The sequence below is a fragment of the Gorilla gorilla genome, chromosome 13 (assembly GCF_029281585.2).
Source record: "Gorilla gorilla gorilla isolate KB3781 chromosome 13, NHGRI_mGorGor1-v2.1_pri, whole genome shotgun sequence".
NCBI classification, from domain to species: Eukaryota; Metazoa; Chordata; class Mammalia; order Primates; family Hominidae; genus Gorilla; species Gorilla gorilla.
The window spans coordinates 126,133,296-126,153,803 of record NC_073237.2 but is presented as its reverse complement, the minus strand read 5'-3'; the positions used below and the strand labels follow the sequence as shown (position 1 = coordinate 126,153,803).

Genomic DNA, 20,508 nt, shown 5'->3' with positions numbered 1-20,508 from the left:
AAAGAGGAGTTCCGAGAGAAATGGGGAGCAGACAGGACAGGACCATGAGGTGTTGTCCAGACGTTGGCTATATTTTATTTATTTATTTATTTATTTAAGACGGCGGAGTCTCAACTTTGTTGCCAGGCTGGAGTGCAGTGGTGCGATCTCGGCTCACTGCAACCTCCGCCTCCCGGGTTCAAGAGATTCTCCTGCCTCAGCCTCCAGAGTAGCTGGGATTACAGGCCGGCGTCACCACACCCAGCTAATTTTTTGTATTTTTAGTAGAGAGGGAGTTTCACCATGTTAGCTAGGATGGTCTCAATCTCTTGACCTCATGATCCTCCTGCCTCAGCCTCCCAAAGTGCTGGGATTACAGGAGTGAGCCACGGCGCCCGGCCCAGACGGCTTTACTCTGAGTGAGATTGGGAGCCACTGCGGTCTTTGCTGAAAAGGAAGGAAGTGATTTGACTTTTTTTTTTTTTTAAGCAAAAATGAAAAATCCTAGATTTCTAGGCTCGGCTGAGTCAGAGGCAGGTGGATCACCTGAGGTCAGGAGTTCGACACCAGCCTGGCCAACATGGTGAAACCCTGTCTCTACTAAAGATACAAAAACCAGCTGGGCGTGGTGGCACATGCCTGTAATCCCAGCTACTCTGGAGGCTGAGGCAGGAGACTCGCTTGAACCCGGGAGGCAGAGGTTGCAGTGAGCCGAGATCACGCCACTGCACTCCAACCTGGGCAACAAGAGCGAAACTCTGTCTTTAAAACAAACAAATAAACAAACAAAAATCACTGTGCATTTATTTCCCCATCACTGGCTACAGAAAGCCTAGCAATACTCCCAAAGGTCAGGAACCAGCAGCAGAGGTGGGGCCGCTTCCTCCTCTCTAAGCCTCCTCTGATGTTAGGGACAATCAGCCAGCGTGAAGAGCTTGGTTTCTGCTCCTCAGGAAATGCCAGGGAGAGCGCTGGACTAAGCCACGGGATGGTTTTCAACAGGGCAGCGCCTCTGCTCAGGGTTTCAAATGGGGATAGGAAGAACTTTCACTTTCATGGGTCGAAAAAATATAGTAAAGTAAAAAGGTTTGAAGATACATCTCAGTAACTTTTTTCTCTTTTTGAGACAGAGTCTTGCTCTGTCGCCCGGGCTGGAGTACAGTGGTGCAGTCCTGGCTCACTGCAACCTCCGCCTCCCAGGTTCAAGTGATTTTCCTGCATCAGCCTCCTGAGTAGCTGGAATTACAGGCACACACCACCACGCCCAGCTGATTTTTGTATTTTTAGTAGAGACGGGGTTTCACTGTGTTGGCCAGGCTGTTCTTGAACTCCTGACCTCAAGTGATCCCCCTGCCTCGGCCTTGCAAAGTGCTGGGATTACAGGCATGAGCCACAAGGCCCAGCCCATCTCAGTGACTTTTGACATATGCATTCACCTGGGTAATCACCACCCAGGACAAGACGTAAAATATTTCCAGGGGCTTCTGTTGTCCTCATTGTTGTGGGCACACTGCTGTAGTTCCCGTGGGCCTCAGGACCAGGCCACAGTGAGTGTCCCCCAGCCCCCAACACTGTGCACACACCATCTCCTGTCCCCCACCCTCTGCAACGCAGGGGACACCAAGCCCATCTTACAGGCAAAGAAATGGAAGCTCAGAGAGAAGTGACACCACCAACACCATCACCATCACCCCCAACAGCCACAACAGCAGCTTCCATTGGCCAAGGGCAGCTTCAGGGAAATTCTTGGCCAAAGATCAGAGATTTTGTCCTCCTTGGCAGGCCCTGGCTTAGCAGGTTCATTTCAGTAGATAGTGACGAAAAGATTCCTATCTTGAGATCACGTCCATCAGTTATACGAATTCCCCTACACAGTCTCTCCCTTATTTTCGGCTCAGGGTAGCAGGAGGTGATCGTCTGCTCTTTGCCCCAAGCTGGTTTTCCCAGCCTCTGCTTTCTATCTTGTTATTTCAGAAGACCAGTCAGGGAAGAGCCACTCTCCCTAGTCCAAGGAGGACAACCAAATGGCCCCTCGTGGGCTGTGTCTGGTCCACGATTCTGGGGGTGGTACAGCCACCAGACCCCAACCTCATAGCTGAGCTTTTTGACAAGGAAGGTAGCTACCTGCAGGGGTTCCCACGGGCTGGGGGCGAGAGAGGCAGGGATTCTCTCTTCTCTGACAGAAATATCAGCCAGAAGCGAGCTTGCACAGCTCCTCCAACAGACAACCAGAGATAAAACGTGTCTCAGGGCATCTTGTACTTTCCATGTTCCGTCCCTGATGGTATGGTGACCTATCATTTATCTTGTGGGGCCGGGACAGCCTGGCCTGGCAGTTCCCCATGGGAGTCAGTTTATCAAGCACATCTTTTGTTCGGATAAAGGACTGCTTGGCACACACAAATGGGCAAGGCACCACCCCCACCTTGCTCACACCCACCTCCCCCAGCAACAAGGGCAGGGATTTCTATGAGTCTCCCTCCTGACAACCCTACTAGGTAGGGATCATTATTCCCTTTGAGCAGGAGGAAACGGAAGCTCAGAGGCTGATACTGAACGGAGCTCCTACCGTGTTCCAGGGGCTTAATAATTATTTAGCTCCCACAACTGTGCTGGGGAGTGACTTAGGGTCAGCTGCATTTTACAGCTGAGGAAACTGGTTCAGAGGAGGAACCTGCCTGCCTAAGGCCACACAGCTACAGCTGAGGGCTGGCTTTGGGATTCGAGGCTGGCTAAATCTAGCTCTGGCCAATCTTCCCTTTGATCTCTGCTGCTTTGGGGCATAGGTTGGACTGACACAGCTGTCTCTCTGGGCAGGTGCTGTCCCAAAGCACCTGGTCAAGCCCAAGAGTGAAGTAGGCATGGGAGACTGGTTTCTCCCTTTCCCCTTTGCCCCACTTCCCCAGGGCACCTCTCAGCAAAGCCAAACGTGTTGGCAAAAATAAATGATCAAGAACCGTGTACAAGATCCCTGCCCTTGGCCAGGTGCGATGGCTCATGCCTGTAATCCCAGCACTTTGGGAGGCCAAGGTGGGTGGATCACAAGGTCAAGAGATTGAGACCATCCTGGCCAACATGGTGAAACCCCGTCTCTACTAAAACTACAAAAATTATCTGGGCATGGTGGTGGGCACCTGTAGTCCTAGCTACTTGGGAGGCGGAGGCAGGAGAATTGCTTGAACCTGGAGGTGGAGGTTGCAGTGAGCAGAGATCATGCCATCACACTCCAGCCTGGGTGACAGAGCAGGAGTCTGTCTCACAAGAAAAAAAAAAAAAAAAAAAGATCCCTGCCCTTCTGGAGGTCCTGCCAGAACCCGGGGAAGGGGGCAGGATGCAGCAAGGTGAGGATTTTTTTTGACACAGAGTCTCGGTCTGTCGCCCAGGCTGGAGTACAGTGGTGCAATCTTGGCTCACTGCACCTCCACCTCCCAGGTTGAAGCGATTCTCCTGCCTCAGCCTCCCAAGTACCTGGGATTACAGGTGTCTGCATCACGTCTGGCTAATTTTTGTATTTTTAGTAGAGAGGGGGTTTCACCATGTTGGCCAGGCTGGTCTCGAACTTCTGACCTCAGATAATCCGCCCCTTTGGCCTCCCAAAGTGCTGGGATTACATGTGTGAGCCACCTGGCCAAGGTGAGGATTTTGAGGTGAGGGATTCAAAGAATCTCAGGAAATAAACATTGATGCTTTCTTTCTTTCTTGAGACAGAGTCTTGCTCTGTCACCCAGGCTAGAGTGCAGTGGTGAGAACATGGCTCACCGCAGCCTCAGCCTCCTGGGTTCAGGTGATCCTCCCACTTCAGCCTCCTGAGTAGCTGGGACTACAGGCGAGCACCACCATGCCCAGCTAATTTAAAAATATTTTTGTAGAGACGGAGTCTCCCTATGTTGCCCAGGCTGGTCTTGAACTTCTGACTTCAGGTAATCTGCCCCACCTTGGCCTCCCAAGGTGCTGGAATTACAGGTGTGAGCCACCGCGCCCGGCCTGGTGATGCTTTCTACTGAAGAGTCAGTTGCTAGGTCTTTCGGGGAGATCTTGTGATGAAGAATCAAAGCATTTGACTGGGGAAAGAGTTCCAGGATAGTCAAGTGATGCTCAGGAAGTCAGTGGAGCCACGTGCTGGTTCCCCGTTCCTGCTATAGCAAATTACCACAGACTTAGTGGCTTAAAACAACACAGCTTCATTCTCTGACTGTTCTGGTGGATGAAGCCTGAAGTGGGTCTCACAGGGCTAAAATCAAAGTGTCGGGAGGGCTGCGTTCTGTCTGAACGCAGAGAGTTTGTTTCGTCCCCTTTTCCAGTTTCTTTCTTTTTTTTTTTTTTTTGAGACGGAGTCTTGCTTTGTCGCCCAGGCTGGAGTGCAGTGGCGCGATCTCGGCTCACTGCAAGTTCCACCTCCCAGGTTCACGCCACTCTCCTGCCTCAGCCTCCCGAGTAGCTGGGACTACAGGCGCCCACTACCACGCCCGGCTAATTTTTTTTTGTATTTTTAGTAGAGACGGGGTTTCACCGTGTTAGCCAGGATGGTCTCGATCTCCTGACCTCGTGATCCGCCCGCCTTGGCCTCCCAAAGTGCTGGGATTACAGGTGTGAGCCACTGCGCCCGGCCCCCTTTTCCAGCTTCTAGAGGCCCCTGGTATTCCTTGGGCCATGATCTCTCCCTCACCTTCAAGGCCAGCAGGTTAGCGTCTCTCCTGTCTGACCCCTATTCTGTCCTTTCATCTCCTCTCTTAATTCTGCCTCTGTTTTTATATCTTTTCTCTAATTTTACTGCCTCCCTCTTGGAAGGGCCCCTCTGATTACACTGGGCTTACCCAGATAAACTAGGATAATTTCTCCCATCTCAAATCCTTACTAAATCCCATGTGAAAAGTCCCTTTTGCCACATAGTCACAGTCACGGGTTCTAGGGATTGGGACATGGATGTCTTTAGGGGTGGAGGGCGTCCTTCAGCCTGCCACAGATGGCAAAGTCATACCGTTGTGGCTGCAGCTCCATTGTCCAGGCTGAGTGTGGGGGCGCATGGCGTGGTTCTCATGCCTACCACCTACCCTGACCCTGGGGAGGTGGGCAGGAGGCAGCGATAATCACCACGTGCAGAGGTCCTGCCAGGTGCCCAGCCTCATCATTCCCTAGAAGGCAGGCACCACCACATGCTCCCACACTATAGATAAGGAAACAGCTTTGAAACAGATTTGAAAGTGTTTGAGGATTTGCCTGGAAGGAGGGCTCCAGAGCCAGGGACTGGGTCCGGGACACCCGGAGACTCTCTGCTTCTTGGAGCTCCAGCGACTGCTTGTCTTTCTCTTCACAGGAGGAGGGGGCCCTGCTGCCGCTGCCGTGGGGCGGGGCGTGGGCGGTGCTGGCTGCAGGAAGGCTCTCCCCTCCCACTTTGTGCTTTCCCTGCAGGCTGCTCCTCTGTCGAGCTGATCACACCCACAGTTGAGCTGCGCTGGCCAGAGATGCCTGCCCACAGCCTGGTGATGAGCAGCCCGGCCCTCCCGGCCTTCCTGCTCTGCAGCACGCTGCTGGTCATCAAGATGTACGTGGTGGCCATCATCACGGGCCAAGTGAGGCTGCGGAAGAAGGTACGTGCCTCCCTGGGGGTCCCCGGCCTGGGTCATACTTGCTTCTCTCCACGTCCTGTCAGGAAAGCCCCGGGATAGGGAAACGTGGCCAAGGTGTGTGCAGGGCTGGGAGGTGGGCACCTCTTCCAGCCCCGCCAGGGGGCTTCCTGCCAGTCCCACGTGTCAGCAAGGCCTGCACCTTCTCCTCTCTGGCTTAAGAGCACTTACTCGCTTGCCGTGCCACCGGGCTGAGTTCTTGGCACGGAGAGAGCCAGCGAGTGTCTGTGAGAGAAGCAGGTTCTGGAGGGTGGAGTGTGGGAGCGTGACGGCACAAAGCCTCTGTCTAACCTGGTGGCTTCCCGGCACGGGAGGTCTGATATCTGGGTGGAGTGGGAACCGGCAAAACAGGAGTCCGAGAAACGTTTAAGTGGAAATTCCCAACTCCTGGCAAATGTCACTAACAAGCCCACTGTAGCCTCCAAAGGCCAGCTCCCAGCCGGGCACCGTCGGGGTGCTCAGCGAGGAATTTCCCCACTAATCCGAGCCCCTGAACCAAAACAACATTAACGAGTCCCAGAGCTGGGCCGGGGCAAGTTCCAGTAGCGTCCGTCACACTGGTTGACGAGTCTGCAAAGTCATAGGCTGAGCTTGTGGGCTGTCCTGGCAGCAGAATGCAGAAAGACCCCAGGCACCTGTTACTTCCTCCCCAGGTATTTTAATAAAGCAATCATTTCCTGAAACTGTCTCTGTCTTCCCCTGTGTCCAGTTCAAAGGCGAGGTGAGGCGAGGCTGGCTCTGGCACTGCATGCGGGTGGATCCTGGGGAGTGAGGATCTTGGCCACAAGCCAGGCTCAGGCCCTGCTGCAGGTACAGGCAGGATTAAAGGCAGGGCAGCTGCCCAAGTGATAGGATGCCCGGAGGCTACAGCACACTGATAGCTTCTGACTTCTCCCTGCCTTGGCTGGTCCTGGGATATGGGATCCGGGCATCAAGTAGAACAGCTGCATTCACTCATTGAATCCTTCCCAGAGGACCGAATGTGGCCCGGAGCTGAGCATGAGATCCCCGCCACAGCCCTGAGGGCAGGGGAGGCGCCATAGTCATCCTGTTTTCTAGGTGAGGAACCTGAGCTCAGAGAGGAGACATCACTTATGAAGGTCACACAGCCCGGTTTGAGCTCTAGTGTCCAGCTTCAGAGCCCACATCCTGTCTTGGAGGCGGGAGTTTCTGTTTTTTTTTTTTTTTTTCTGCTGTCCAGGCTGGAGTGCAGTGGCATGATCTCTGCTTACTGCAACCTCCACCTCCTGGGTTCAAGCAATTCTACTGCCTCAGCCTCCCCGGTAGCTGGCATTACAGACGCACACCACCATGCCCTGCTAATTTTTGTATTTTTAGTAGAGATGGGGTTTCACCATGTTGGCCAGGCTGGTCTTGAACTCCTGACCTCAGGTGATCCACCCGCCTCAGCCTCCCAAAGTGTTGGAATTACAGGCGTGAGCCACCACACCTGGCTGAGGCTTGGGTTCTTAACAGCAGGCCAGCGATTCCTTTTTTTTTTTTTTAATTATTATTTATTGATTTTAGAGACAGGGTCTTGCTCTGTGGCCCAGGCTGGAGTGCAATTGTGCGATCATAGCTCACTGTAGCCTCGACTTCCTGGGCTCAGGTGATCCTCCCACTTCAGCCTCCCAAGTAGCTGGGACTATAGGTGTGCGTCACTGCTCCTAACTTTTTATGTTTTTGGTAGAGATGGCTTTTGCCATGTTGCCCAGGCTGGTCTCAAACTCCTGGGCTCAAGTGATCCTCCCATCTTGGCCTCCTGGAGTTCTGGGATTACAGGTGTGAGCCACTGTGCCCAGCTGTGATTTCCTTTTAACATGAATTCGGGGAAGGGAGGAGGTGAACCTGTCCCAGAGCCTTTCTGCCTGATTGGCAGGGACACCACAGAAGGAAACCCCCACTCCTTGGGCTGCACCTGAGGTGTTTCTCATGACAACGTGGCCCCCTCTTATCTCTGCTCTGGGCGCTAAGTATCATCCAGGAAGGACTTGCTGGAGGTGACAGTCACAGGCCCTGGCTCCTCCACCCACCAGCCTGGGGACCTGGAAAAGTCTGGGAGCTCAGCGTCCTCACCTGTAAACGGGGGTGGTGACAGCAGCGCCAGGAGAATGCAACGCCCCACCAATGTTTGTCCTTAAGACTTATAAGTAACTGAAATTAACATGAGCACCGCAGCCTCAGGTCACTTTCAAGGGACCTCAACCAAAGGCTGGCCTCCACCCCAGCTAAGGTGGCACCTCGGCCGCTGACACTGGAGGCTTCCTGGCCTGCACTGCAGCTGGCCCTGGCCTGGCTGACTTGTATTTGAGTTGTATCTCCAGGGGGAGCAACTCCATGGGCAGTGGACTCCTAAAGGCAGTGCCCACTGTATGCTGAGGCCCCTTGAAACGTATCACGGATCCACGGACAGAGCCTTCGGTGTTGGTGATTCACTGATTTCAGGGCCAGCAGAGAGGAATTTTGGGTGTGAAGGTTCCAATCTCGAAGATCTGAGCTGCATTCTCCTCTGGGGTAGGGCAGGGCAGGCCCACCAGGGAGGACAAACCAGCCCTTGGGGGACAGTCATGAGTCAGACGCACAGGATTTGCCGTCAGCTGAACAATTTAGAAAACCTGCTCCTGAGATTCAGGCTCTGCTGTGGGCCTGGTGGGGTCTGACTGTCTGGATGCCAGCAGGGAACAGTGGAGCAAGAGTCATGGGCCTCTGATGATCTCAGTGTGACTTTATGTCTCTGCTTTCCAATGAGAGAAAGTGACAATTCACTGAGCACCTCCTTGTGCTGGGCATTGTCCTAGCGGCTTCTCCAGGTCTCCCTCTCACTCGTCACACAGCACATGAGCTGTGATTTCTCCTGAGTTTTCAGAGTTCAGGATCCTGTGGTTAATCAGCGCGGAGCTGGGTTTTCAGCCCGGGGCTCTCAAGACCTTCTCATGGCTTTTAGTGCAAAGTCCAAATTCTTCAGGTGCTGCCAGGACCCCTGATGACCCCTGTCCCTTTATCTTGGGCCCCTGTCCCTTGCCCTCTGTGCTCCCGTGTGCTGGTTTTCTGTTCTTCACACATGCCCAGCTTCTTCCAGCCTCAGGGCCTTTGCACGTGCTGTCCCTTCTGCCTTGAATGTTGTTGCTCCAGCACTCCCTTCATCTGGTTAATGTCAATGCATCTTTCAAGCCTCAGATTGTTTGTTTTATTTTTTTTTGGAGACAGAGTCTGGCTCTGTTGCCCAGGCTGGAGTGCAGTGGCGAGATCAAGGCTCACTGTAGCCTCGACCTCCCGGGCTCAAGCAATCCTCCTGCCTCAGCCCCCCTGCCAAGTAGCTGGGACCACAGGTGTGTATCACCACACACAGCTAATTTTTGTATTTTTTATAGAGGGGGTTTCATCATGTTGCCCAGGCTGGTCTTGAACTCCTGAGCTCAAGTGATCCACCTGCCTCGGCCTCCCAAATTGCTGAGATTACAGACATGAGCCACTGTACCCAGCTTGTTTGTTTGTTTTAGAGATGGGGTCTTGCTATGTTGCCCGGGTTGGTCTCAAACTCCTGGAAGCTCAAGCAATCCTCCTATCTTGGCTTCCCAAAGTGCTGGGATTACAGGTGTGAGCCACCACACCTGGCTTGTTTTAGAGATGGGGTCTTGCTATGTTGCCCAGGCTGGTTTTGAACTCCTGGGCTCAAGCAATCCCCCTGCCTTGGCCTTCCAAAGTGCTGGGATTACTGGTGTGAGCCACCTCATCCAGCCCTAAGCCTCAGCTTTCATGTCACTGCCTCAGAGAAGCCTTCTCAGAGCCTCAGACTGGGTCAGGTCCCACGTAAACATTCTCAAGGCCAGCCGTGCCTTCTCCTTAACAGGTGAGACACCCTGGCCTTCCCTGGTTCATAGGCAACTCCCCCATCGGACTGTGAGCTTCATAAAAGCAGAGACAGGGGGGCCTTTTCACGGTGAGCTACCAGCCCCTGGCACAGGGTAGGAATCGTGGATGATGGTTGGATGGGTGTGTGTGCAACTGCACCTCTGTCCTGCCACTGTGAACTCTGGTCACGGACAAAACATAGCCCCAGGCGACGGGGCCGTTTGTCCCACGAGGAGTGACTCTCAACTGGTATATTTCAGGCCTTTGCCAACCCCGAGGATGCCCTGAGACACGGAGGCCCCCAGTATTGCAGGAGCGACCCCGACGTGGAACGCTGCCTCAGGCAAGTACTTCGGGCCCCTGGCCTGGCCACACCTGGCCATGGCCTGCCCTTTCAGAACTTCTTCTGCACACAGGGGACTTGGAGGACTCCCAGGGCCTGAGGTTTTCTGTGTTCCTGATCTTCTCTGACTGTTTTACTTTATTCAATGATTTAATTTCAAATGAACTTTGGAAAAGTAAGACGTGGTCATGACTCATAATTACAAAGTGAGAAAGGTGGTGTCTTCAGTGAACATTCAGTCTCCCTCCTACCTCTGACCTCCAGGCACTACGCACGCAGTTCTACTGGCCAGGGGCAAACACTCCTGCCAATGGCCATGCATCTTCCCACAGAGATTTGCTGCATTTACAAATGTGTGTGCCACGCTTTTCCCGTTCCGCCCCATAGAATCACCCTTTATCCTCTGGTCTGTACTATGCTTTTTTTTTTTTTTTTTTAATATGGCAACAGAGGTTGTTCCATATCGGCTCACAGAGGAGTTGCATTCACTGTATTGGTGCTCCAGTATTTATGTTGCCACTCTGTTGAATGTACAGCCCATAACTTCCCTAACCAATTCCCCTGCGATGGGCATTTGGGCTCCTTCTGTGTTATGAACAGAAGGCCTCAACACCTCTTTTTTTTTTTTTTTTTTTTCGAGACAGAGTCTCACTCTGTTGCCCAGGCTGGAGTGCAGTGGTGCCACCTTGGCTCACTGCAACCTCCGCCACCCGAGTTCAAGCGATTCTCCTGCCTCAGCCTCCCAAGTAGCTGGGGCTACAGGCGTGCACCATCATGCCTGGCTAATTTTTGTATTTTTAGTAGAGATGGGGTTTCACTATGTTGGCCAGGCTGGTCTGGAACTCCTGACCTCAGATGATCTGTCTGCCTCGGCCTCCCAAACTGCTAGGATTACAGGCATGAGCCACCGCACCCGGCCTCAACACTTTTTTCATTTGCCTTTATGGATATGTGTGAGCAAAACCACAGGATGCAACAAAATCATGTCCCACTACTGGTGTGGGAGCCATTTTTCCATCCCTCTGACAATGCAACTGACAACTCATTGTATTGGCATATTTGGGTGGATTCCTACCAAGGGGATAGGTGAAAATTTATATCACATTTTTGTTTTGCTTTGCACTTCTTTATTCTTAGTGAAGTTGAACATCTTTTCATATGCTTAACATCCCCCTGGTCAATTAAAATGAATTTCCTCATTATAAAAATCAGAACTCATTACAGACAATTTGGGTAATACTGAAAACACACAGAGACAGAAAGGAAAACCACTCACAGTTCTAATCACAGTTCACACTTGCATCTCTCTCCTCTTTGTCTTCTATAGCTAAATATTTTCCATAAAATTAGGCATGCATTAGGTACACCCAATTTGGAGTTCTGATTTTCTTTTATTAACATTATTTTGTGAACACTTTCCATGTTGGTAAATGTTACTAAAAAAATTATTCTTGACCAGATGTGGTGGCTCATGCCTATAATCCCAACCTTTTCGAGGGCCGGCAGATCACTTGAGGTCAGGAGTTCTAGGCCAGCCTGGCCAACATGGCGAAACCCTGTCTCCACTAAACATACAAAAATTAGCCGGGCATGGTGGCACGGGCCCGTAGTCCCAGCTACTCGGGAGGCTGAGGCGGGAGAATGGCATGAACCCAGGAGGCGGAGGTTGCAGTAAGCCAAGATTGCGCCACTGCACTCCAGCTTGGGAGATAGAGCGAGACTCCATCTCAAAAAAAAAAAAAAAAAGATCCTTAAAAAACTGGCTTCGTACAATCCCATCAGAGACTAAATGCTAATTTCACATAATCACAGTCAATATTAATATTAAATTTTTTTGGCAGTTTCTGCTCTGCCATCTTTTACCAGTTAGCTGGAGAGTGAGGCGGTGGCACTGCAGGGGTTGGGGTCATCGGAAGAGCTTGAAGGGGAAGTGGGGAGGACGGAGAGCTGGACAGGCTGAGGCCGGAGACAGACTGTCTCATGGGTCTCAACACATTCCCCTGCATCACAGGCGGAAATGGGTGGGACACTGTCATTTAAATAATACAAATTTCTTTCACTTGAAAGAAAGTCTGTGGGTTTTTTTTCTTATGTTTTTCTTGGCCATTGACAATAATTTGTCCACTTGTGGTTTTAAAAAAATTACAGACCTGTGTCATGTAGGAAGTGAAATTCCTTGCTAATTTACCCTTTCAAATCCTTCATATGAGGCCCGTCTCTCCATTAATGAGCACTTACTACATCCCAGACACTGTGCTAAGCACTGGCTGTACTTTCAGGAACAAAAGCCTTCTCTATACATGACTTCCATTGGTGGCTCTTGTCCCCAGCTGTGGCGGCCCTCCTGGACAGTGGAGAAGGATGGGATGAGCTGTCCAGGCAGCAGGAGGCCAGGACGGTGGGTCACCTGGGGCCAGCTCACAGCAGCCACCAAGAGGATGCGTTTTGGCTCCTCCCAGGCTGCAGAGGTTTTATGTAGCAAAGCTTTCATGTGGTACAATGTGGTACAGGAGTGGCCAAGTGGCCTTACAGATACTTGGTTTATTTTTACTGGCTGAAACCATGCCCCATGGAGAGACAATAGACCCGGGTGGTGCCAAGACATTTCCACCCAACCAATCTTTTTTTTTTTTTTTTTTTGAGACAGAGTTTTGCTCTTGTCCCCCAGGCTGAAATGCAATGGCATGATCTCGGCTCACTGCAACCTCTGCCTCCCGGGTTCGAGCAATTCCCCTGCCTCAGCCTCCCGAGTAGCTGGGATTACAGGCACCTGTGACCACGCCAGCTAATTTTTGTATTTTTTTTTTTTAGTAGAGACAGAGTTTCACCATGTTGGCCAGGCTGGTCTCAAACTCCTGACCTCAGGTGATCCACCTGCCTCGGCCTTCCAAAGTGCTGGGATTACAGGCGTGAGCCATTGCGACCAGCCCAAAATAACCCATCATCTACAGTACTGGGGTTTAAATGGTTGAAATTCATTTCAGCACTTTCTGAGTGCCTCTTATCTAATAATGCTTTATAGCCATTTGGTGAGGACTTACTGGAGGCCGACTGTATACTGGGCCCATGTCGGACCTGGGGAGTACCTGGGTCCCCTGGGCCCCTCCTCTGCCACCTGATTTCACAGAACCTCATGGAAACTTGAGTGTGCAGAACTAAGAGAATTCTATATCCTGCCGTCTGCTACCGGAGAACTGGCTGGAACCCGAAGGGGGAGACCACCTGGAAGCAAAAGTTGGTTAAATATTAGACCAGGGTTTACGGTGTGATTCGAGTCACCCTTCTGTCAAATAGGAAAGCACTTCAGTCTTGGTTCTTGGAGCATAAATCTGCCTTGTAGGTTAGCACATGCTGGAGTCCAAATGTGAGCCTAGTTCTGGGAGAAGCCAGGGACCAGCCACCTTTTCAGGATACCTATCCGGAGTTCCCGGCAATGTGCGTCTGGGCCAGAATCTGAGGTTGGGTGTGTGGAACTGCACGGAGGGGTTACCTGTGTGGTCCCAAAGAAGAGAGGCAAACGTGCGACCTAAGCTTGGAGCATTTCTGTTTGGAGCGTATAGACTTAAACTGAGTGAACTGGTTTGTCAGGAAATTGGGTCCCAAAATGTCAGCCCTAGAAGTGCCTTAGATGTCATCCAGCATGTACATTTTGTACATAGTGAACGCAGTCCCAGAGAGTGAGAGAGATTTGCCTGAGGCCATGGAGCTAATAAGCACCACAGCAGAACTGGAGGTTTCCAGCCTAACACTCCCTTCCGGCTGCACCACGAAGTACTCAAATTTTTTTTTTTTTTTGAGATGGACTTTCACTCTTGTTGCCCAGGCTGGAGTGCAATAGCGTGGTTTCGGCTTGCTGCAACCTCCGCCTCCCGGATTCAAGTGATTCTTCTGCTCCAGCCTCCTGAGTAGCTGGGATTACAGGTGCCTGCCACCACTCCTGGCTAATGTTTGTATTTTTAGTAGATGCAGGATTTCACCATGTTGGCTAGGCTGGTCTTGAACTCCTGACCTCAAGTGATCCGCCTGCCTCGGCCTCCCCAAAGTGTTGGGATTACAGGCGTGAGCCACCTCGCCCGGTCTTTTTTTTTTTTTTTTTTTTTTGTGACAGGGTCTTGCTCTGTCGCCCAGGCTGGAGTGCAGTGGAATCCCGGCTCACTGATGCCTTGACCTCCTGGGCTCAAACGATCTTCTCACCTCAGCCTCCTGAGTAGCTGGGACCACAGACACGTGCCACCATGCCTGGCTAATTTTTAAATTTTTATTGTTGTAGAGACAGGATCTTGCTATGTTGCTCAGGCTGATTCCAGGGCTCAAGTGACCCTCCCACTTCAGCCTGAGATCACAGGTGTGTGCCACCACACCCAGCCCCATAACGTGCTTTTGATTCATTTGGCCGGAGCATCTGAGGGCAGTCAGAAAGTCTGGCAAAGCCAAGAGGGTGAAGTGAGCTTTAGCGACGGTGTCCAGGACAGGGCTGGTGATGGCGATGGAGGAGATGGCGGCTTGCTTAAAATCTCCCTACTCAGTCAAGCACGGTGGCTCACATCTGTAATCCCTGCACTTTGGGAGGCTGAGGCGGGTAGATCACCTGAGCTTAGGAGTTTGAGACCAGCCTGGCCAACATGGCAAAACCCCGTCTCTACTAAAAATACAAAAATTAGCCAGGCGTGGTGGGGCTCGCCTGTAGTCTCAGCTACTCAGGAGGCTGAAGCACGAAAATCGCTTGAACCCAGGAGGTGGAGGTTGCAGTGAGCCGAGATCACGCCACTGCACTCCAGCCTGGGGCACAGAGCGAGACTCTGTCTCAGAAAAAAAGATCTTCCTACTCAGTGTCCAGGAGTGTTGTAAGCACTTTCCAGGAATTCACTCACTTGGCACTCTGAGGAGGGGCCTGGCACTCTCGGCTCTGCTCCTGAGGCTGTCCCTCTACGGGAAGGCGATTTCACTGTCTTGTATACCTGCCTGTGAAACGAAGCAGGCACTGCATTGCATCAACCCTGATACAAAGTCAAGGAAATTGGCCACCGTGGATGCCAGCAGGGCTGGAGGAGAGAAGAGGAGACCCTGTGGAGCAGCCAGCAGCTGTCCCTGTCCTGGCCATCTGGGGATCACTGTCCTCACCGCTGTCACCTATGCAGGAAAATGCAGCTGGTGTGGAAAAGTCTGTGGAGGGTGAGGGCAGGCCTGATGCTGCAGGAGGCGATACAAGTCCAGTCTAGTAGGAGTTTGCTTTGGGTGGCTTTTACCTTAAAAACATGGTTATTATTTGAATGATGCATTTCACCCAAGCATGTCTGTGGTACGTGCCTGCCTCCATGTCTCTCGGTTTGGAGCCTGGAGGTGGGAGGAGGGAGGTGAGCTTTCTTCCATCATTCCTTGGTGTCTCCATTGCTCCCTGTCCCTGGCCACTGCGGCCTCGGAGGGGCCCCTCTGCGGTTTGAGACAGACCAGACGAGGGAGGGAGGGCTGGGCCAGCCCCAGGGGCTGACAGTCAGAGCTCCTGACCACCTCTCCTCCCACGCTGGTGACCGCTGAATTCCTGCCCAATGGCTGGAGATAGAAGGTGGGGCTCAGTCCCCGCTTTTTCTGCAAGGCCTGCTCCTCCCCAGCCTGCAGATGTGCCAGGCAGAGCAGGATCCACGTCTGCCATGAACTTCCCGTCTTGTTCCTCCTTCCCACCCTGTGTTCCCCAACTTCTTCCCTTCACCCACTCTTCAGGGTTTGGCTATGTTTGTGAACTATCTGTACCATGATTCTCTTAACAGCTTTCCAAACATTGACTTACTCTTTTTTTTTTTTTTGAGACGGAGTCTCACTCTGTCGCCCAGGCTGGAGTGCAGTGGCGTGATGTTGGCTCACTGCAACCTCTGCCTCCCGGGTTCAAGAGATTCCCCTGCCTCAGCCTCCCGAGTAGCTGGGACTACAGGCGCCTGCCACCACGCCTAACTGATTTTTGTATTTTTAGTAGAGATGGGGTTTCACCATATCAGCCAGGATGGTCTCGATCTCCTGACCTCGTGATCCGCCCGCCTCAGCCTCCCAAAGGACTTACTGTTAAAATATCAACACATACTTTAAGGAATAGCTGAGTGAACGAGTTGCATATGCTGGTTGTGCTTTTCCTGAAACTTTCAAATAAACATTACAAAACTCCTCATCCAGGTGGCACTCCCTTGTGAATCACTTGTGACAGGCAGACCTCATTTTGGGACATAATCAAAAATGGGTTTTCCAAGGGTGTCCCTCTAATCAGCCTGTAGGGGGATGTGGGTGCCCACAGCTTGATTGCCAGAGGACGGAGTGATTTTTGTTTTGTTTTATGTTTTGGTTTTTTTTTTTGAGACAGAGTCTCATTCACTCTGTCGCCCAGGCTGGAGTGCAGTGACACGATCTTGGCTCACTGCAACCTCCACCTCCCAGGTTTAAGTGATTCCCTGCCTCAGCCTCCTGAGTAGCTGGGATTACAAGCACACACCACCATGTCCAGCTAATTTTTTTTTTTTTTTTGTACCTTTAGTAGAGATGGGATTTTGCCATGTTGGCCAGGTAGGTCTCAAACTCCTGTCCTCAAATGATCCACCAGCCTCAGCCTCCCAAAATGCTGGGATTACAGGCATGAGCCACTGCACCCGGCCAAGGATGGAGTGATTTTGGAGGAACACCTATTGCCTTTCCTCATCAGTCCTGGTAAGGGACTTATTTGACAGGGAGGTGGCCCCAGTCTTTGGTTTCTCCCTCTCTTTTATTTTATTTATTTTTTTGAGAGGGAGTTTCCCTCTTTTTGCCCAGGCTGGAGTACAATAGCATGATCTCAGCTCACTGCAACCTCCACCTGCCCAGTTCAAGTGATTCTCCTGCCTCAGCCTCCCGAGTAGCTGGGATTACAGGCATGCACCACCATGGCTGGCTAATTTTGTATTTTTAGTAGAAACAGGGTTTCACCATGTTGGCCAGGCTGGTCTCGAACTCCTGACCTCAGATGATCCGCCCGCCTTGGCCTCCCAAAGTGCTGGGATTACAGGCGTGAGTCTGTAATCTCCCTCTTATGTCTTCCCTGAGGGCAGTACCCCAGGATCTATCCAGAGCCAGCCTCTGACAGACACAGGCAGGCCACAGTGTTCCCCACCGCTGGGTGAGACCTGCCCTGCCACAGACTTGCTTTCCTCGTGTCTGGGTTGCAAGGTCAGGATCTGGGGGAAAAGGAGAAGAGGGGTTCATGTCAGTCTCGGGATATGGGGACCCAGATGCCAGGTGCAGTGTCCTGAGTTTGGCCTGAGAAAGACCTAGGCCCTGCTGGGTTTACAGGAGTTTTGTACACTCAGATTGAATTCCTCTCCCGCTCTTACCTGCCTCACTCCCTCTTGTGCACTGCACTATAGCCATGGGCTCACTTTTCTGCACATTGAACATGCTGTGCTTATTGTGACCTCAGGACCTTTGCACACACTGGTCTTCCTTCCTGGAATGCTTTTCCCCTGCAGGGCCAGCTTCTCATCATTCAGGCTTCTGCACAGATGTCTCCTTCCCTGCCCACCCCCACCCCAGGCACGCTGCAGAGCTTCCTACAGTGTGGGGTGGCCAAGCACTCCAGGCCTCCTCTTTCCTTTTGGTCAGGCCCACACACCATCGCACTGGCCCAAGAATCATCTTGCCAGTGGGAGGGAAGAGGAGGACCCTGCAGCGGGTCCCCACTCAGTGCTGCTAGTCTGGGCCTGGCCCGAGGAGACGGTGTTATTGGTGGAATGTATGTCAGCAGGAAGGCCCGGAGGACACGCTTCTGTTCCTGCACCTCACACGCGTGGCCTGTCCTTGGGGGAGGTCATGCCCTGGGCACTGAATTCCTGTTTATCTGAGCTTCCAATGTGGCAATCTATGGGTTTAGTTGCTCATTCAGTCTCTAATTTATGGGACTCAACCTCCCCACCCTTCATAAAGGAAGCCGGCCATTAGTAGGAGTCTGGAAAATGTGAACCAGCAGAAGTAAGTGAGTTTTCTGAGTTTTCTTTCTTGGTCATTTATTTATGGTGGGGTTATACAGAGCCCCTCCGCCCCCGCCGCACATATGCACATGCTTGATTCCTTTCAACAGAAAAAGAGGCAGGAAAGGATGTGTAAAATGAAGAGCTTCACCGGGGGCTGGCCATCGGTTGGCTCCAGTGAGTGGGAGCGGATCTTGTTATGATTGTCCCTGAAAGGACAGGTGGTAGTTAGATTTAGGGGGAAAAGGAGACAGAGCCCGGCATTCATTTCAAAGGCCTGCTCTTGGGCTCTAGCCCCTTCTGCTCGGGAGGGGCCCAGGAAGCTGCATTCAGAAGGAGGATGACCTCAGGCCTGACTCAGAGAAGCCCTGCCCTGGAGGTAAAGAGCGCAAACTCCAGTCAGAACTCGGTTCCAATCCCAGCTCCTCCACTCGTTGGCTCTGTAAAGCACTCAGCACCTCTGAGTCCCACTTTTCCTGCCTGGTGTCCAAGGGTAGAGAGGAAGGCGGGGGAGAGTATGGCAGGAGTGGGGTCCTGGCAAGCCATAGAGGTATGGTAAGAGCATCCTGGACCAGTAGCCCTCTGACTCCCAGCCCATGACGTGGCCTCGCTGCCTCAGCTGCTTGCAAGCATAAGCTTGGAGCTGCCTTCTTCGGGACTCTGGGGTATCCATCTCCTTGACCTGGCCGTGAATGGATTTGAGTGTGTGATATGCCTGAAATGACCCCCAGTGGGTCAAAGCACCCCCAGCTTCCATGACACTCTCAAAAGGACCTATGGCCCCAAAGCTAATACCTGGCTGACCGCACCCCTCTTGTCTCCCCAGGGCCCACCGGAACGACATGGAGACCATCTACCCCTTCCTTTTCCTGGGCTTCGTCTACTCCTTTCTGGGTCCTAACCCTTTAGTCGCCTGGATGCACTTCCTGGTCTTCCTCCTGGGCCGTGTGGTACACACCGTGGCCTACCTGGGGAAGCTGCGGGCACCCATCCGCTCCGTGACCTACACCCTGGCCCAGCTCCCCTGCGCCTCCATGGCTCTGCAGATCCTCTGGGAAGCGGCCCGCCACCTGTGACCAGCAGCTGATGCCTCCTTGGCCACCAGACCATGGGTCAAGAGCCGCCGTGGCTGTACCTGGGGACTTGATGTTCCTTCCAGATTGTGGTGGGCCCTGAGTCCTGGTTTCCCGGCAGCCTGCTGCGCGTGTGGGTCTCTGGGCACAGTGGGCCTGTGTGTGCACCTGTGTGTGTGTATGTGTATGTGTGTGTGTATGTTTCTTAGCCCCTTGGATTCCTGCACGAAGTGGCTGATGGGAACCATTTCAAGACAGATTGTGAAGATTGATAGAAAATCCTTCAGCTAAAGTAACAGAGCATCAAAAACATCACTCCCTCTCCCTCCTTAACAGTGAAAAGAGAGAAGGGAGACTCTATTTAAGATTCCCAAACCTAATGATCATCTGAATCCCGGGCTAAGAATGCAGACTTTTCAGACTCACCCCAGAAATTCTGGCCCAGCTAATCTAGAGGCAAGCCTGGCCATCTGTATTTTTTTTTTTTTCCAAGACAGAGTCTTGCTCTGTTGCTCAAGCTGGAGTGAAGTGGTACAATCTGGCTCACTGCAGCCTCCGCTTCCTGGGTTCAAGCGATTCTCCCGCCTCAGCCTCCTGAGTAGCTGGGATTACAAGCGCGTATCACCATACCTGGCTAATTTTTGTATTTTTAGTAGAGACAGGGTTTCACCATGTTGCCCAGGTCTTGAACTCCTGGCCTCAAGTGATCCACCCGCCTCGGCCTCCCAAAGTGCTGGGATGACAGGCATGAATCACTGTGCTCAGCCACCAACTGCAGTTGTAAAAGGCTCCCATGTGAGTCCCTGTGATGGCCAGGCCAGGGGACCCCTGCCAGTTCTCTGTGGAAGCAAGGCTGGGGTCTTGGGTTCCTGTATGGTGGAAGCTGGGTGAGCCAAGGACAGGGCTGGCTCCTCTGCCCCCGCTGCCGCTTCCCTTGCCGTTGGCTTTGGATGTCTTTGCTGCAGTCTTCTCTCTGGCTCAGGTGTGGGTGGGAGGGGCCCACAGGAAGCTCAGCCTTCTCCTCCCAAGGTTTGAGTCCCTCCAAAGGGCTGTGGGTGGAGGACCGGGAGCTTTGGGTGACCAGCCACTCAAAGGAACTTTCTGGTCCCTTCAGTATCTTCAAGGTTTGGAAACTGCAAATGTCCCCTTGATGGGGAATCCGTGTGTGTGTGTGTGTGTGTGTGTGTGTGTGTGTGTGGTTTCTCCTAGACCCGTGACCTGAGATGTGTGATTTTTAGTCATTAAATGGAAGTGTCTGACCAGCTGGGCCCAGCACCTCGTCTTGGGTTGCGCGTTCCTGGTGTTCCCTGCTGCCCAAGCTGGCCTGATGCTCCAGCGCGCTGGGCATTCTTGCCAAGTGACTGTCTAGAGCCAGTTTGGCGGGACAAGATCTCTGGCGCAGACACCAACGCGCCCTGGCTGGGTGTTAATCACACAGCAAGCAGTAGCCTCCTGCCTCCCGTTGGGGCGGGTAAGGTGGCATCTGGCGAGGGGAGCCAGGAGCACCCAAATCCTGCCCCGGCCAGGTCACCCCTCCCTGCGGGGCTGCCCTGCCCGCGGGCTGCCATTATCAGCTCCGTCAACTAGGACACAGGAGACTCCAGGAGACTCCAGGAGACTCCACCCTGGAGACTCCAACTAGGAGGCTCCACCCTGGA

At 52.6% G+C, this 20,508-nt stretch overlaps 1 protein-coding gene across 1 annotated transcript; it reads left to right on the top strand.

The window, feature by feature from the left end:
- Positions 1-5,195: 5,195 nt before the first annotated feature.
- On the top strand, positions 5,196-20,112 carry PTGES (prostaglandin E synthase). The gene is made up of 3 exons (XM_004048722.5): positions 5,196-5,567; positions 9,716-9,798; positions 18,604-20,112. The coding sequence occupies exons 1-3, from the start codon at positions 5,442-5,444 to the stop codon at positions 18,851-18,853; spliced, it is 459 nt and encodes a 152-aa protein (XP_004048770.1). The 5' UTR covers positions 5,196-5,441; the 3' UTR covers positions 18,854-20,112.
- The last annotated feature ends 396 nt before the right edge of the window (positions 20,113-20,508 follow it).

Excerpts from the sequence above, each read along its gene's own strand:
- PTGES (XM_004048722.5), top strand. The coding sequence starts at position 5,442 with ATGCCTGCCCACAGCCTGGTGATGAGCAGCCCGGCCCTCCCGGCCTTC. Across the intron at positions 5,568-9,715 it reads AAGTGAGGCTGCGGAAGAAG|GCCTTTGCCAACCCCGAGGA; the intron begins GTACGTGCCTCC and ends GGTATATTTCAG. Across the intron at positions 9,799-18,603 it reads GACGTGGAACGCTGCCTCAG|GGCCCACCGGAACGACATGG; the intron begins GCAAGTACTTCG and ends TTGTCTCCCCAG.